The sequence below is a fragment of the Hyalella azteca genome, unplaced genomic scaffold, assembly GCF_000764305.2.
Source record: "Hyalella azteca isolate HAZT.00-mixed unplaced genomic scaffold, Hazt_2.0.2 contig6408, whole genome shotgun sequence".
Classification (NCBI taxonomy): domain Eukaryota; kingdom Metazoa; phylum Arthropoda; class Malacostraca; order Amphipoda; family Hyalellidae; genus Hyalella; species Hyalella azteca.
The window spans coordinates 591,210-607,013 of record NW_025936571.1 but is presented as its reverse complement, the minus strand read 5'-3'; the positions used below and the strand labels follow the sequence as shown (position 1 = coordinate 607,013).

The 15,804-nt window shown below is 35.9% G+C and overlaps 1 protein-coding gene across 1 annotated transcript; it reads right to left on the bottom strand.

Annotated features, from left to right (window-relative positions):
- Positions 1-820: 820 nt before the first annotated feature.
- LOC108682942 (nucleolar protein dao-5) lies at positions 821-12,401 on the bottom strand. Its single transcript, XM_018172206.2, has 6 exons — positions 12,384-12,401; positions 9,424-9,522; positions 9,120-9,197; positions 6,746-8,089; positions 6,135-6,227; positions 821-3,322 (listed from the first exon to the last, which is right to left on the bottom strand). Exons 2-6 carry the CDS (start codon positions 9,491-9,493, stop codon positions 1,914-1,916), a joined length of 2,994 nt encoding a protein of 997 aa, XP_018027695.1. The 5' UTR covers positions 9,494-9,522; positions 12,384-12,401; the 3' UTR covers positions 821-1,913.
- Between the last annotated feature and the right edge of the window lie 3,403 nt (positions 12,402-15,804).

Below are 15,804 nucleotides of genomic sequence, written 5' to 3'. Positions count from 1 at the left end.
CTGTAAACAGCTTCAAGAGCAGGTTTGACAGTTTCTGGAGGGACAACCCGGCCCTGTATAGCCCTTCATGCTACGAGTGATGAGGCTTCGATCATCTTGGAACAGACACTGCGACGGGCGCGGTGCTGATAAAAATTGTTGTCGACCGATGAACAGGACCGTCAGGGACCTTAAATCGTATTGTCAAAGTCAAAGTCAAAGTCTATTTCATGATAATCGTCAACATTAATTTACTTTTAAGTCTACCTAGATGAGGTAAAATTATTCATAAATGTGCAATACAATATTCAACTGCCTACTAAAAATTACTGAAACAATATTTTACAGGCCATTAATATCATTACAAGCGACGCTTTTCACACCTTTTCTCGTGCCCACGCATGCTCCCGAAATCTCTGTGACCTTACGCGCACGTAAAAAATTTCATTTTAAACCAAGAACCTTTTCCAATAGCAAATATCCAGGAGATTCACAAAATCCTCTCCTGTTGTTTTCCCATATTAATCTCACTCGGGATTGAAACTGAATGACAAACAGAAGTTGTGTACCGACTTTCGAGACTTATACCCAGGTTCGACGTAGGGTTTTCTAAATTTTGTGCAGCGTTCGAATTGTTTCTCATTCGTCCCAGAAAAATTGCTCACTGCGGCAATCAACTATTTAACGCATTCATTCTAACGTAAGCACTTTTAAAGCCAATGGATTTATATGAGTAGCGTTTTAAATCTTTCAGGCCATCAGATTCAAACTACAGAACCGCATTCAATGGTCGTCGATGAGCCGTGAATAAAAAATATAGTCGATGGAAAATGAGACGAAATTCACGAGAACTACCTTTAACTGTAGAGTTTCATAGTCAATCTTGTACATACATTGATACACCTGTAGGTTAACCAGACACAAGATTCACGTTCCTTTATAAACAACGAAATAATAGCGCCGTTATGCCAGCAATAATGATCACAACTGTGAAGGAACCTAACGGCATGCACGCTGGGCTCGATCTTCTTACCAACTCAAACGATTTTTACTTATTTACAAAATTGGAAAATTAACTGAGAATTTGTATAAACACTACTGCAAAACCAAAAGATTACGCATAGAATAAAGACATTAAGATAATGCTTATAAATTAAGGTAAGTTAATCCCATAGCCTTCTGATCAATAACGATTATGATTTTGGAAATTCGGTAACAAAAAATCTGTCAAATTAATAGGAAACTTTCCTCCCGAGTTTCGATCCTCAAAAAAATTATTATTCCATAGGAACAATTTTCACCGACATGAAATTGATCTCAGTACATTGATATCATTCCCAGTACCAACAGCCTTCGAGATTTCAGGTAAACAAATTAACGAGGTTCAGTTCGAAATTTACATTTTACAATACAGTAATACTTTTCACATTAGACATCATTTGATAAATGCTTGACCATAATTCATAATAAACCGAAAAAGAGTATTATGGTGAATTTCATACGTTTAGAAAACAATAAATTACATAGATCTGATTGATCCGATTGACCACCTAACAGATCACTATAACCAAATAACATCAGTCACTTAACGTACATAATTCTAAATTTCTCAATTAGAATAGCGCTAGCCTCCATGATTCATCCTACTTTTAGGCAAAACCAGGTATCTAATTGCATCTAAATTCTAGAACAAAATTCTTGACTTTACACCTGAGCCAACACTAAAAATCACATCAACCATCTACCAAGCAGCAAGGAAATTTAATGCTGAATTTCTCGCTGTACAACGACCAGATTCTCGTCATCAAGAAATATTTAATTACACAAACAGAATTCTAAGAAATAAATTCCTACTCAACAACACAGCAGAGCACAATCGCTTTAGGTCGATATAAATTTTGTACAGACTGGCAAAGCCAAATTGGCTGTCCCAACTATCTTCGACCAGATGATTTTTTTGGAGTTTCAAAGAGATCGTCTACTGCTTCTTCTTCCTCTTCATCCATTCCTTCCTCCTCCTCCTCCTCTTCCTGCCCATCATCCATATTTTCAGCCTCGTCAACGCCACCGACATCCTCGTTGCCGTAGGTCGCTTCATCGTCCATGTCCATCATGTCCTCGTCCTCTTCGTCCATCATTTCATCCTCGTCATCGAACGTGTCATTCTTATCTTTAGCGGTGGTGAGAAGCTCCAGCATTTGAGTGAAAAGAGCCAGCTGTGCATTGTTATCCGTGGTGAGGGACTCACCAGCCTTCTTGCTCGCCTTCTCCCGCTGGTGCAGCCAAGCAAGTATGTTATCTGCCTCTTCGTTTGATAGGTCGTCATCCTCACCGTATGAGAAAGGAATCGAGTCAAGCACGTCCTGACAGTACTCCTCAAAGTTATCTGAATTTGAGATTTGATCTCCCAAGTCTTCAATTGTTTCTCTGACAGTATCTGCTATTTCAGAGCTCAAACGAATAAACTTTTCTATAGTCTTAACACTTAATGGCTGAGAAGGTTCTTTCTTGAACGATTTTAGGCCGCTCTTCAGAGACTCTATTGCTTCACCAAACAAGTGCAACAATTTCTTATTTTTCTCACTTAGTGGCTTCAAATTTGAAGCTGCTTCATCTTCACTTTCACCTTCGTCCTCATCTTCCTCTTCATCATCCATGTCTTCCTCTTCAGATTCGATTGACTCCGATTCTGCTTCACTTCTACTTCCACCACTTCGTTTTGGAAGCTTTCTGACCTCCCCTCGCTGAGTAAAGATCTTAATAATTTTCCTAGTTCCAGCCTGTTTTTCTTCTTCTGCGCGTTTTTTCTTTAGTAATTCATCTTCCTCAGGTTTACGAGTTCGGATTTTGATGATAATGGGAGGTTCAGTTGGGTTGCGACGTGTTGCCGTTAATACCTTGGCACTCGTACCCTTAACTTCTCGCCCAGGGACTGCAGGCAGAATCTTCCGCAGGTCTCCATTGACAGAAGTAGGCGGCTGCACCATTACCTTAGATCCCGGGGCAAACTTTTTTGTCTGTACCTGAACAACAGCAGCAGTCTTCAGTGAGCCTCCGGATATGACTTTATTTTGCATCATCACTGTCGTGCTCCGAGCAAATGGACCACTGGAGGAACCTTTGCGCACAATTTGGGATCTTATATTCTTTTGTGAAGTGTTTGTTCCTCCAGATGAATGTAATTTTGCTCGATTGGCAAATTCAGAATTTTTGTTCCGCACAGCATTAGCTTTGTTCATAATGGCCAGGAACCGACGGTCATCCTCTTCATTTTCAGAAGAGGATTCATCATCATCATTCAATAGCGCAGATGGATCATCTGCATCAATGTCTTCTTCTTCTTCTGAAATGAAAGCAAATATCGTTAGAGGACTCAAATTCAAAATAAAATAATATGCGTTTAAAAATTACTTTTTAAAGACAACACTTCTTAAGTATCCAGTGTCTCCGGTGTTACGCATGTACAATGAATTTCTAATTTTATTATGAAATATTAGGAAAATTAATTTTTTAATTTTATTTTTAAAATTACAAAAATTCAAATTGTTAAAAATTATTTATTCTGTCAATTGTTAAATGCATTGTCTCCGACTTTACGCAAATATGCAAAATTTCAGATCAATTGGACAGGTAAAAGTGTGTTAAATATTGATTATAAGTTATGGAGCAGACAAAATTATTATTTTTTTATAACAAAAATATTTTTTTTTAATTTCAAAATTATTTATTCTGTCAATTGATTCATGCATTGTCTCCGACTTTACGCATATATGCAAAATTTCAGATTGATTGGAGAGGTAGAAGTGGGTTAAATATCGATTATAAGATTTGTAGCAGACAAACAAGAAGTGAAGTTAAAGAGAAGTGTTGTAATAAAGAAAAGTAAAAAAATTTAAATTGTTCAAAATTATTTATTCTGTCAATTGATAAATGCATTGTCTCCGACTTACGCAAATATGCAAAATTTCAGATCGATTGGACAGGTAAAAGTGTGTTAAATATAGTCAAATGGGGTAAGACAGGATCGCAGGCTTCATGGGGTAAGAAAGGACCAGCCCATGGCGTGCATTCTAATTGCACTGAATTTAATTTGGCAAAAGAATATATTAGAACAATCATTGCCTGTCATTTCAGTGTTTGTGGCAGCCCTCTTCTGCAAATAATGAATTTCTGGCTAATTTTTAAAGAAAACCAATGTAAAGAAGGGTAACAAAACAGTTAACCCTGTTTGGGAAATAAGCTCTATCTAATGACAAAAAATTTTTTGGCCAGGTTTGTGGATGTAGGCAGGTTGTCTCAAGTAATAGGCAACTTTTAAGACATACTAGGCATTCCTACCTGCTACCATCACTGCTTGACATGTATTCTAAAATGGGGTAAAAAAAAGACCGGACATGGGGTAAGACGGGACCACTAAATGATCCTGTTTTACCACACAAGTGGTCCTATCTTACCCCACAAATGGTCCTGTCTTACCCCACAAATGGTCCTCTATTACCCTACAGTTTATCAAAAATAATTTTTAAATGAATATATTATTGTGTAGTACATGGAGTATTTTGGTCAACATTTTTATCGTTTGCTCAAACTTCATTGTAACTTGTTAGCTTTTTTGATTAGAGAAATTTAGTGCACTATTTTAAATTGCATCAAAGGGATATAGAAAATAGGGATGTCTATTCCCATTAGTGAGCTGCAGAAATACGTGCAAGATTGGCTGGGGGAAAAATCACTGTGTGAAACCTGAAAAATAATTATGATCACAACTCTGTGAGAGGGCATGAGCTATGTTTGAAGAAGTGCACCACGAATGCAATTAGCAAGAAAAACGTGATGTCTGATGGGTTACTTAAGTTATTATCCATTGTTTTTATTACCAATTTGATAAATTTTTCAGACAATGAATGACACTAATGGAATATACCTGAAGCATTTATCAGTGCTCTACAATGAACCAAAGCCAACCCACTATTACTATGCTTAACAAAGTTTTCTCATGCCAACAACTCCAATGTGACTGATATTAGAGTTGACTTCCCGCAATGCAAAACAGTAACAAGTGGTTGTTTTATCAAATAATGTGTTTCTAAATGGATAATATTGAATATCAGATTGTACTTTTATTAAAAACCTTGTAACGTAAGAATTACCAGTCGGTCCTTTCTTACCCCAGCCTGGTCCCATCTTACCCCAGCGAGGTAAGATGGGACCAGCTCACTTTTTTCAATCTTTACAGAAAAGGTGTTAGATGCAAAACGTCTGAGTTGTAGCTTAGAAGCCCATTGCATAACTACACCTTGTGATAGGTTTAGGGTTTTTTAGTTATTCATGGTATAGATGCTACAGGCTTAATAGTGAATTCTGTCCTGACTTACCCCATCTAACTATATATCGATTATAAGTTATGGAGCAGACAATTTTTTTCATTTTTGTTTAATATCAAAAATAAAATTTTTTTAAATTTTCAAAATGATTTATTCTGTCAATTGATTCATGCATTGTTTCCGACTTTACGCAAATATGCAAAATTTCAGATCGACTGGAGAGGTAGAAGTGGGTTAAATATTGATTATAAGATTTGTAGCAGACACACAAACAAGAAGTGAAGTTAAAGAGAAGTGTTGTAAAATACATTACTGGTAAAATAAAGGTCGAGTCACCTGAGCCAAAATGCAAACACGACTATCAGCAACTGAAATAATTTACATATTCATTCATGAACGAAAGCTGACATAGGATAGTCATAGTAAGGTAGCAAATTTTTTCAAGGAATTCACAGGTTGACCGCGCCGAAAGAATGATGGTGACAGCATGAAAGAAGAACTGGGTTTCTTTACTTAATTTACAAATTTAGATAATTTGAAGGAACAGGTCACAAATCCTTTCTGTTGCACCAGCTAATTATGGACCATCAAGAGGACGTAATAACAACGTTTCCTGCAAGAATGAATGATATCCATGACTAAGATGGAATCAAAATTTAAAGTCGCACTAAAGACAATAAGTCTAAGATATATCTCTTGCATCTAAGATATATCTCTTGCATATAAAATTGGAAATTTCAGGAGCAGCCAGCAGTCAACAACTCAATATAAGATGATTAAAAAAAGTCACTATAAGCAGCTACTGCTTTGAATCGTTCATGCATCGCCTACCTGAGGATTTGTGGAGAAATTCCTTCATTCGTTCTGTGGGTTTAGGTTGGCGTCGACTCCGCCGATTTTCCGAGTCGCTTGGTGTAGGGGGTCCTATTAAAACAAGAATTAATATAATATACAATCGCAGCAAAATGAAATCTCTAGGTCATTCGAATCATATATGAAATTCAATTATTATGTATTGAAATACTTTTACATCTTTTCAATTAAAAATGAAACAAGACAAATGCCCTGCCACCAGTGAAGAAAATGATTGTGAAGTGGGAACATTTTGAAGGATTTCTGCAAAAAATGCAAGTGTTGGACATGTAAATCATAGTAAGCAATCGTAAACACATTAGTCACTATCAGAATATAACTAGTTTTCAATTGCATATATTTTAGCAACTACGTACTTAGCTTTAAATATTAAATAAATGAAAAATTACACAGAAATCTTTAGATTTAAATAATCATACATTTTCTAACACAGAAACATGAATAAGTAGCAAAGTTTTTTCGACCAAAGCATTTCACATTATATATAAAACTGGCGAAAACGGGGATGTGAACTAGACCGATTGGTGTGAAATTTAAAGAGGGAACGACATGAAAATTTTCCCACAAACCTTTTGATATAGTGTTAGCTGCTTTGGACGATAGCTTGGCGGCGGCAGCAGAGGTGAGGGTTTTAGTCACGGTTTTGACGGTGTTAATCTTGTTGGGCACGCCATTTGGTGACAGGACATAGCTACTAGACACTACTGTTGCTGGCTGCACTTTCGACGGAACGGACTTAGAGGGCACCGCAGCAGTGACAATTTTTCGAATAGGATTATTAGCAGCGGAAGATTCCTTTTCATCAGTCTCCTGAGAAGACAGTTTCACTTTCTTGGTGAGTGGAGAGTGAGGAGGCGATGCGGCTGTGAGGATTCTTTTAACGCCACTGCTGCCCTTGCTCACTTGTTTTACTGTGCCGATTTTGGCAGGGCTCATTTGTACATCTTTGGGTGCAACTTGGGTAGCCACCTTTATGGGAGAGATGGCACTCGCTTTCTTCTGAGCGGTGTTTACAGTCGTGCCTGATACAGGGACCTTGACTGTTGTCACAACAGAAGTTGTTGTAGCTGTGCTCTTGCTAGTGGATACCTCAGTTGACGAATCTGCAGTATTAGCCGTGACCGTTTTCTTGACAACAGGCGTTGGTTTTGTATGTTCCTTCTTAGTTTTTTCCATCAACTTCTCTGCTATTTGTTGTCCATCCTCGTTTTCATTACTTTCTTCATCAACATCCATGAATTTACTATCAATTTCATCCTCTGAAGCGTCAGTCTCTTCATCTTCTGGATCTTTAAAAGCTGGATGCTCTTCCATTTCTTCATCAGATAAACTTGCACCGGCTGCTCCTCGTCCTCTTCCACGACCACGGCCTCGACCACCACGGGACCCCCGTCCCCTTCCGCCTCTGACAGATGTTGGAGTGGACGACTTACTCTGAAGCGTCTTGCTAATTTTGGCCGAAGACGCGGGAGTTGTTTTCTTAATGGCAATCTCTGTTTCAGCTTCTGCTTCCAGAGCCTCAGCAATTTTAGCACTGGGTTTTGGTACCCGTTTTCCTTGCAGAACTTCGGGAGCTTTTTCAAGAAGCCCTTTACCAGATGTAACTTTCTTTACTGCCTTGATAGAAGTTTTTTTAACATTAAAAGTGACATTTGTTCGAGAAACAGTGGGAGTTACTGGCTCGACAACCTCTTCTTCTTCTTCTTCCATCTCCTCTTCGTCTGCTGTTTCATCTTCCTCTTCTTCATTTTCAGCAGGCGCAATAATCTTGGCAGCTTTGGCTGCAGAAGTGGTTTTTTGAGATGCTTTGGGAAGGGGAGTCTTTGCAAGAGGAGTTGACTTGACGGTCGCCGCCACTTTTTTCAAAGGACTCTTCTCTACAACTGATTTTGCTGGCACAGCAGGCTTCTCATCTGTTCCGTAAAACATTGTATGAAGTCATTGGCAACAAATAGCTATAGCTAATTCATTGTGCTATGCATGGAGTAGAATATTAGAAATGCAGAAATTTTGCTAGCCACTCTTAATTTTTGCAAGGAACTAAAAAAAGTAGAAATTAAAAAATTAATAATTTCGTTAATTTTAAGCTTAGATTTCAAACTGTATTCACAATACTCTTTATTTGTACTACTTTCATTTAATGCATTTCATTAAAATATCGTTTGGTAACTGCTTTTTGATCTCCTGGCACTAACAAGAGATTTTGTTTGACTCGTTGAAAACAACAATCAAGAAGATTAGTAATAAAAAGCAAGCTCTGGTCTTCAATCAAATTTGCATAAAAAAGGCTTCTGCTAGATTACACCAGTTTAATTTAAAAATATAAAATAATAATTTTAATATAAAATAATAATAATTTAATTATAAAATATAAAAATACAATAACATGATTAACACAATTATTAAGCATTGAAAATTCAAGTTACCAATGTTGCACTATAAAAAGTGGATGTTGCACAAATATGCAAGAATACCACACTTCATGTACAAAAATACTGAAGTCAAGAGAAAAATAAGCTTAATATTAAATTCATTCAAATCAACTTTTAACTCGATTCTCAAAGCATAAATCCAAAAGCAATTTTTTCAATTCAATTTCATATTAACAAATTTTTTAGGAATTTATTGTGCCCTTTGACCAATGAATGTGAAGTAAATAATCATTTTAATGATGAATTATCAAATCTTCATAGGTTTCTGCCCATTGATACTTACACATTCCCCACATATCTGGTTAGCACAACTTTGGCAATCAACCTATTGTGTAAACACAAATATTCTTAGAGAGCAATACGCAGCATTGGAATATCACTGTTGGTACACATATGGAATGTGTTAATTTGCACTTATGATTAAAGAAAAATTTTAAAATCAGAAAAATCTGCACAGCTAACTTGCCAATACTATGGTCACATATATACTAGTTCAAGAGACAAAACTTACTTTTGGTTATTGATCGTGGAGTTGCGGCATTTTTTGGAGTTTTAGGAGTTTTTGCAGGGGTAAAATTTTTTGCAATCTCTGCAATGCAAAAATAAAAGTATATCAACTTGCTGAAGAAATGTTTGATATTTAAGAAGTGATTAATGATGAATTTTTTTCATGTGATATGTTTTCCAGTAAATAGTGTAGACAACATAAAAGAATACATCAAATTTAAGAGTGCATTAGCCAAGGACAAATTGACATGTTACTATTGTATATGCAATAACAAACACATTTATATCACTGAATTGAGAATTCTCACCTTCACCAAGAAATTCCTTCAGGCGCTGAGTTGGCTTTGCCTCCCGTCTGCTCTTTCGAGGCTCCGACATTCTGATTGGCCAAAATTGGACTTGTCCTTCTGGAAATGAATATAAAATTTCAACAATTTCATCCCATCATAAAAAAAATCAAAATGCTATTTACAAGTTTCAAAATTCAATGCATAGATATATGTCTTTACTTTACTCCTGAGTACTCTAATCATGAAATGATTTTGAAGGATTTGAAGATTCCAGGAATAAGTAGGAATATTTATTAAAAGGCCTATTAAACCTATCAAAAAATTGGGAAAACCCACCCATGAATCAGACAAAAACCATCATAAATGTGGCCAATTTCACCCATTCCTACAGACTTTTCCCAATTTCTTCAGTGGAAAATAAAAAATTTGTCTATTTTTATCAATGATTCTGGAAAACTTCTGCCTGATATTCCAATGTATTCTAGGTACTAAATTTGGCATCCTCATCCTATGTTGTTTCTCACTGGACTATCCAAGGCAGAAACATACAAGTGTTAACAAATGAACAATAAATTGTGATGAAAAAAAACATAAAAAAGCATGAATGTCAATTTGTGATCAAGTTGGCTGAAGACAAGTTTTAAATTTAGTTGAAAAATACAGATATTTGGACAGAACAGACTATTTTTCTGTAAAGATTATGATATATAGCCTATGTCCATGGAGGCATTGGTATCATAGGGTAAACGTGGTATATTCCAACATCGTGGGTAATTCCAACACCTCTCTACTTTTTTCCTTTATATTAAGCTTTATCCCATGCATTCATTGATGGTTAAAATAGTGACGTCATACTTTTGCGCGCCATACTATTGCCAAAACACTAGGTCTGGGCTGTCTGGCGGGTAAATGTTGAGATCCAAAGAAAGACAGTGCGCGTCACCCAGTGAGAACATCGAAAAATGTGTCAAAGTTGATAGTTGCCCTCACCTTGCTCTACCAAATAGTGATAAACTGTTTGTGGAGAAAGAATATTATGGTTTGAGACTTTTGAATACGTCTGTGAATATATTAGAAATCCTTTATGTATACTTGTATTTGCTGATTTCAAGTGGTAAAAAAATTAATAGATGATTAAGTTAAGAGACGGTTTTAGACACATAAAAACTAATTCCAACACAGCTTGGAATTAGACACACACAGCTCATTCCAAGCTGTGTGCAAAAATTAAAATTTTTCTAATTAAGAGCTTAATACCTCTTAATTAAAAGCCTAATTAAGTAGTGTTCAATATTCAATAGTGTTCTAATTCCAAGCAGTGTTGTATTCCAATACAGCTCCCACAGCAATCAGAATTCGAACACAAGAGTGTCAGCATTACGAATTAGGTAATAGAGTTTAAAGCGCGCCTGGAATTAGTCTCACAAAATGCCAAATTTAGTCACACACAGTGTTGGAATATATGGATTTGGTAGGTTTGCATTCTAAAGGCTTTTAAATAAAATGGCAACACTTTGTGACGTTTCATTGTTGCTGGCACGTAGTGTGGTGTTTTGAGAGTGACGTAAAGCAAACAGAACTCGAGTTGCGCGTACGGTGTATTTTTTATAGCCATTCATTTTTGCTACGTTCATAAAGTGTCGGAATATACCGCGTTTACCCTACTATCATTTCATTTATCATTATGTTGTAGGTAGTTGCATAGTGACAAACCAGAGATATTTTAGAATCAGTTCATTTTTAACTTCCTCATTTACCTAAGATTTAACACTTTAACCGCATCGTGACCCATATGTGGGTCACGCGTGTCTGTCTTAACCTGCATCGTGACCCACATATGGTGCACTCCCTTAAATTTATAATAATTCATTAAACTTCAATATTAACCTCCTCAATCACATTTTAGGTGTTATAAATAAAGGATAATGATGACGATAATGTATACTAAGCATATATTTTGCGTGTAGCGAGTAAACATTATTAATCATTCTTCATTGAACTTGAGTCCTTAGGCGCTCTATGACGAAATGGAATGCTTCAGATTGAAGCATGATACGCACAGATATGGTTTATTTTCGCATGTGTCGCAATAAGTGTTTATCTTGCGAGTTTTTGAACGGGCTACTTTAGTTCCTTCCGCATTGGCAATTTGGCTGTAGCAAGACAGACATCTCTTCCTCTTCTTACTTTTAGGCCCATCAGCCTCAACCAGTTCATGAGATTTGCGCTTTCCTGAGATGTTTGATTAATGAGGATATTACATAATTCATTATATAGCAAACACTAAGTGTATCCAATAATCAACAATATATAATGAATACTTGAAAGATCTCACAAGAAATTTTACAAATAACATGCAGTGGTTGTGGTCACATATGGCGCACGTTGCTACAGATAATAGCTACAATTACTCTCCACATCGTGCACCTCTATTGGTGCACGGGGATCGTGACCCCATGTGGCGCACGATGCACAAAATGAACACAGCTTTTACTGTCCACATCATGTACCACATTTGTCCCACGGATTTTATAACACCAAATGTTTGTACTTACGTTCATAGAGCGACACACAACCTCTCATCTTCCTGGCTCAATGGTGACTGAAGCAATCGTAGTTTGAACGAGATGCAGACGGGGCATAATGGCGATTCTCGGAGATGCGGTTAAAGTGTTAAACCAATTTCTTATGTATGATAAGGCTGGTATCCAGGATACTTAACTGGTCTACTTGTGTGACTCAAAAATGAACTTGAGGGAGAGTCTAAAAAAACTCTCTGCTTTGCCACTATGGGTAGTTGTATATGAAAAATATCTACTGTCCCAGCCAAAACTGTAATTTTGGAGCCAAAAGTTTATATAATTTGCAACCTTGAGTTTAGATTTTATGCCATAAATGCATAGGGCTATTCCCAACAGTGGAAGTTAATATTCAAAGTTCAAACTGCAACAAGTTTTACATTATGTCTCTAAACTTACCAAAAAGAATAGTGTCAAATATTTTCAATAGTAGTAAATATTAGGGTCTTCAGAGGCAGAGCAATTCAGTAGGTATTCAGTACATTATAATACAATATTTATCTTTGAGTAAAAAATCCTAGAAGTCTATGATATGGTCAATTGGTCATCTCTCAAGGTTTCATTGTTATTAAGTGTTAGGTAACAAGTTGTCTGACAGCCTCAAATTCAAATATATTTAATTATCCCAAATTAGGCTATTCAACAAAACAAATACAACTTATCAATAAAAAACATCATGAACTTGAAACGCGCATAATCAATATTCATCTTAGGTTCTCACTTCTTGTGCGATACAACAAAAACAATTCATTCTTCTGCCATTTCTGATTTTTGTTCGTGATTATTCAGCTTCTTTTGCTGCTCCACATTATTTTTGTAATTAAAATCTAACATCTACTAGCTTCAAACTCACTTATGAAGTTATGGAATTCGGTAATAAATATTGGATGCAGTCATTTGATGTTGATCTAGATTATATTTTAAGCGATCTTCGTTCAACTAAATAGTAAATGACTAACCTAAGTTGCATACACATTTTACTTTTAGTATTGCATGTCATTGATGTCAACCGTGCCAAAAACTCGAGCTATAAATATTTGACTTTACAAAAAATTTTAACAGAGAAAATATCCGACTTACACTAGAGAACTTTTGTAGTTTATATTCGAATCTAAAACCAGAATTTCTTAGTCGAATTTGTCGTCATTGCAACAATACCGCGAACGTAAACATAGCGTCGGACACAGTGCTACCAATGCTCCAGCCAATGCAAAATAGTTTGAAACATAAAGTAAAAATAATCAATGTAAAAAAGGAAATTTTTTGCTACATACTTACAACTTATCTAAAAATTATTCAAATTTCATATTCTAATCTATTGACATGCACAGAATTAAACCGCACAATTTTCAAGTTGGTATAGATGGCGCTGAGTCCTCTTCACTTCACGTTCTTCAGAAACGACATTTCCACTATTCTTCTCTTAAAAGCGAAAAAGCACTAGTAAATTTTATTTCAAGTAATTTCTATCTCAAGACCTTTTATCAAGTTTTGTTTTTATTTATATTTACAGATAAAATGCTCTGACTATGTAACCGTTCATATACACACACTTTTAACGGATATATAAGGTAATGTTTAATTGCAATGATATATACAATTTTATACTATTTAAAACGCACTAACATTATGAATGACAGATTTTTATTGTGTAAATTAAGAAGCTGGCAGGGAATGTGCCTAATTTGACAATCACTTTCCCTTTTCAACTCAGATTTTTTGTCCTCATGTTTAACGATTACTAGCGACTTTACCTGATAATGGACGTTAATGGAAATGTTTTACGAAGCTACAGTGCCCATGGTTGAATTAATACATGGCATTTGAAGATAATAAATCATATATACTTTTGATCATAAAATTGCAACACTGGTGATCAGGAGGTAAATGATTTTTTTAGTTATTTAGGCAATCGAAGGGCTTAAAGAGTATATTGTTGAAACTTTTATCGTTGTTCTTTTCAATTTGCAAGATCGGATTATTGAAAAAGCGAGGATGAATCTCCAGCTAGCTACTAATCAAAAATATACATAACGTATTAATTCAACCATGGCAGTGCCCAGCCGCTACTCCCGGGACTATTGTGAAAAGAGAGGCTGAACTTATTCTAACGCTGACTTTAAAATATATGTCACTAAAATTTTTCATTTCAAATACATCATCAACAAATTGAATTTAAATTCGTAATTACAGTACCAAAACGCAAATTTTGTATAAGTGTTGCCGCAGCCTATTGTATGCAGCAAATCATGCCTAATAATACATTGGTCGCATCCTGGAAGTAACTGTAGACGTTTTTGGACCAATGAAAACGCTTGCCATTTGTACATTACCAAAGAGAAGAAAGCCTCCCTTCAGCCATGCAACGATTTACTTGAAAAGTAATCAGCGCACTACAAAACATTTTCAATTAAAAATATACGTTTTCATCAAACACACGAAGAGACTAACTACTCTCCTTGCATCTTAAGCGACTAAGATACATTCAATTTTAAAAAATGAACATATATACCTACTAAAACAAGGATTTACGGTTTCATCACTCATCAGGAACTATACCTCACCTTGCAATCCATAGTTAACGTTAATTTTTTTCGGTCAAATTTACGGAAGTTTATCTACAGTAGATAATGGGTTGAGAAAGTAGTTTAACATAATAGATTAAATGCTTTCAGAGAAATGTCATATCGACTGAATTTTTTTATTTTTTATTAATTACGAACTTATGCACATCCTTTCAATAGTGACCAAAACTAATATTTATCGCAGTTAGTGTTCATTTATTTTTTCTTGTTTTCGCCTTACAAACCATCATAGCCCCATTCTTGCTTCATTCCTTCTCTCTATCAGTTTCCAGACGCTCAGCATATATTTTTTTATAATCTCAATCACAGTCACTGTTGCTCACTCTGACAAACCACAATCACTGCAATCCATTCATCCTTTATTCTCACATACGGCACACCCCCCGCCATTACTCTCAGCCCAATCGTTTAGCATCCCCACCATCATTCCCTGTCTTTCTCTCTCACATGTATCTCATTCTACCATCAGGTGTCAATTATTTTCTTCACTTCACCCATCATTTATACAACACTCATCCACCCCCTCTTCAGCTCTTCTATACACTGCATGTCCATTATTCCATCAACCCTGCCCTCCCTCCAAACTGTAGGTCTACAAAATATACAGTCATGCATGCATTCATACCTTGGCATTGCTGTCAGTAACGGGAGTAGAAAACACTTGCAGTATGTTTGATTAGTATAATGCTGAAGTAATTTAACTTTATGCATCAAAAGAACTTTGATCGCACTGTTGCCAAGTAGAAAGTAACTTGCGGGAGATTAAATATGTTAGGAATGAATGTTGCACAATCTTATATCAATTCCGGTATCATAATTTTATCCAAGGATCTGGAAGAATATGCACTTTCTCTTTATAATGTCTCTTTCTTCGTACATTCGAGAACACGATACTGGAAAATAATGTAATCAATAAAAAAACTGGAAGATCAACAAGAAGTTTTAAAAACAGTGTATAAGATACAGTTTTTTTTGCCGCGCCAATTTTAAAAGAGATAGTGCAAAATGAAATATCACCCTAGATGCAGCAGGTAAAACACGATCTGATGAGATCTAATTCCTATAAATGACGCAATCCAATTCGACAAAAACCTTTTTGCTCCGCATCGATTAGTCATGATATCAAGTATGAAGTAATAGCAGCCGAAGGTGACATTGACTTCAATCAATCCTGTTCGGCATCATGGAACTGTGTATGAGGTAGGTACCCTTTACAGACCCAATACGTGCACGTC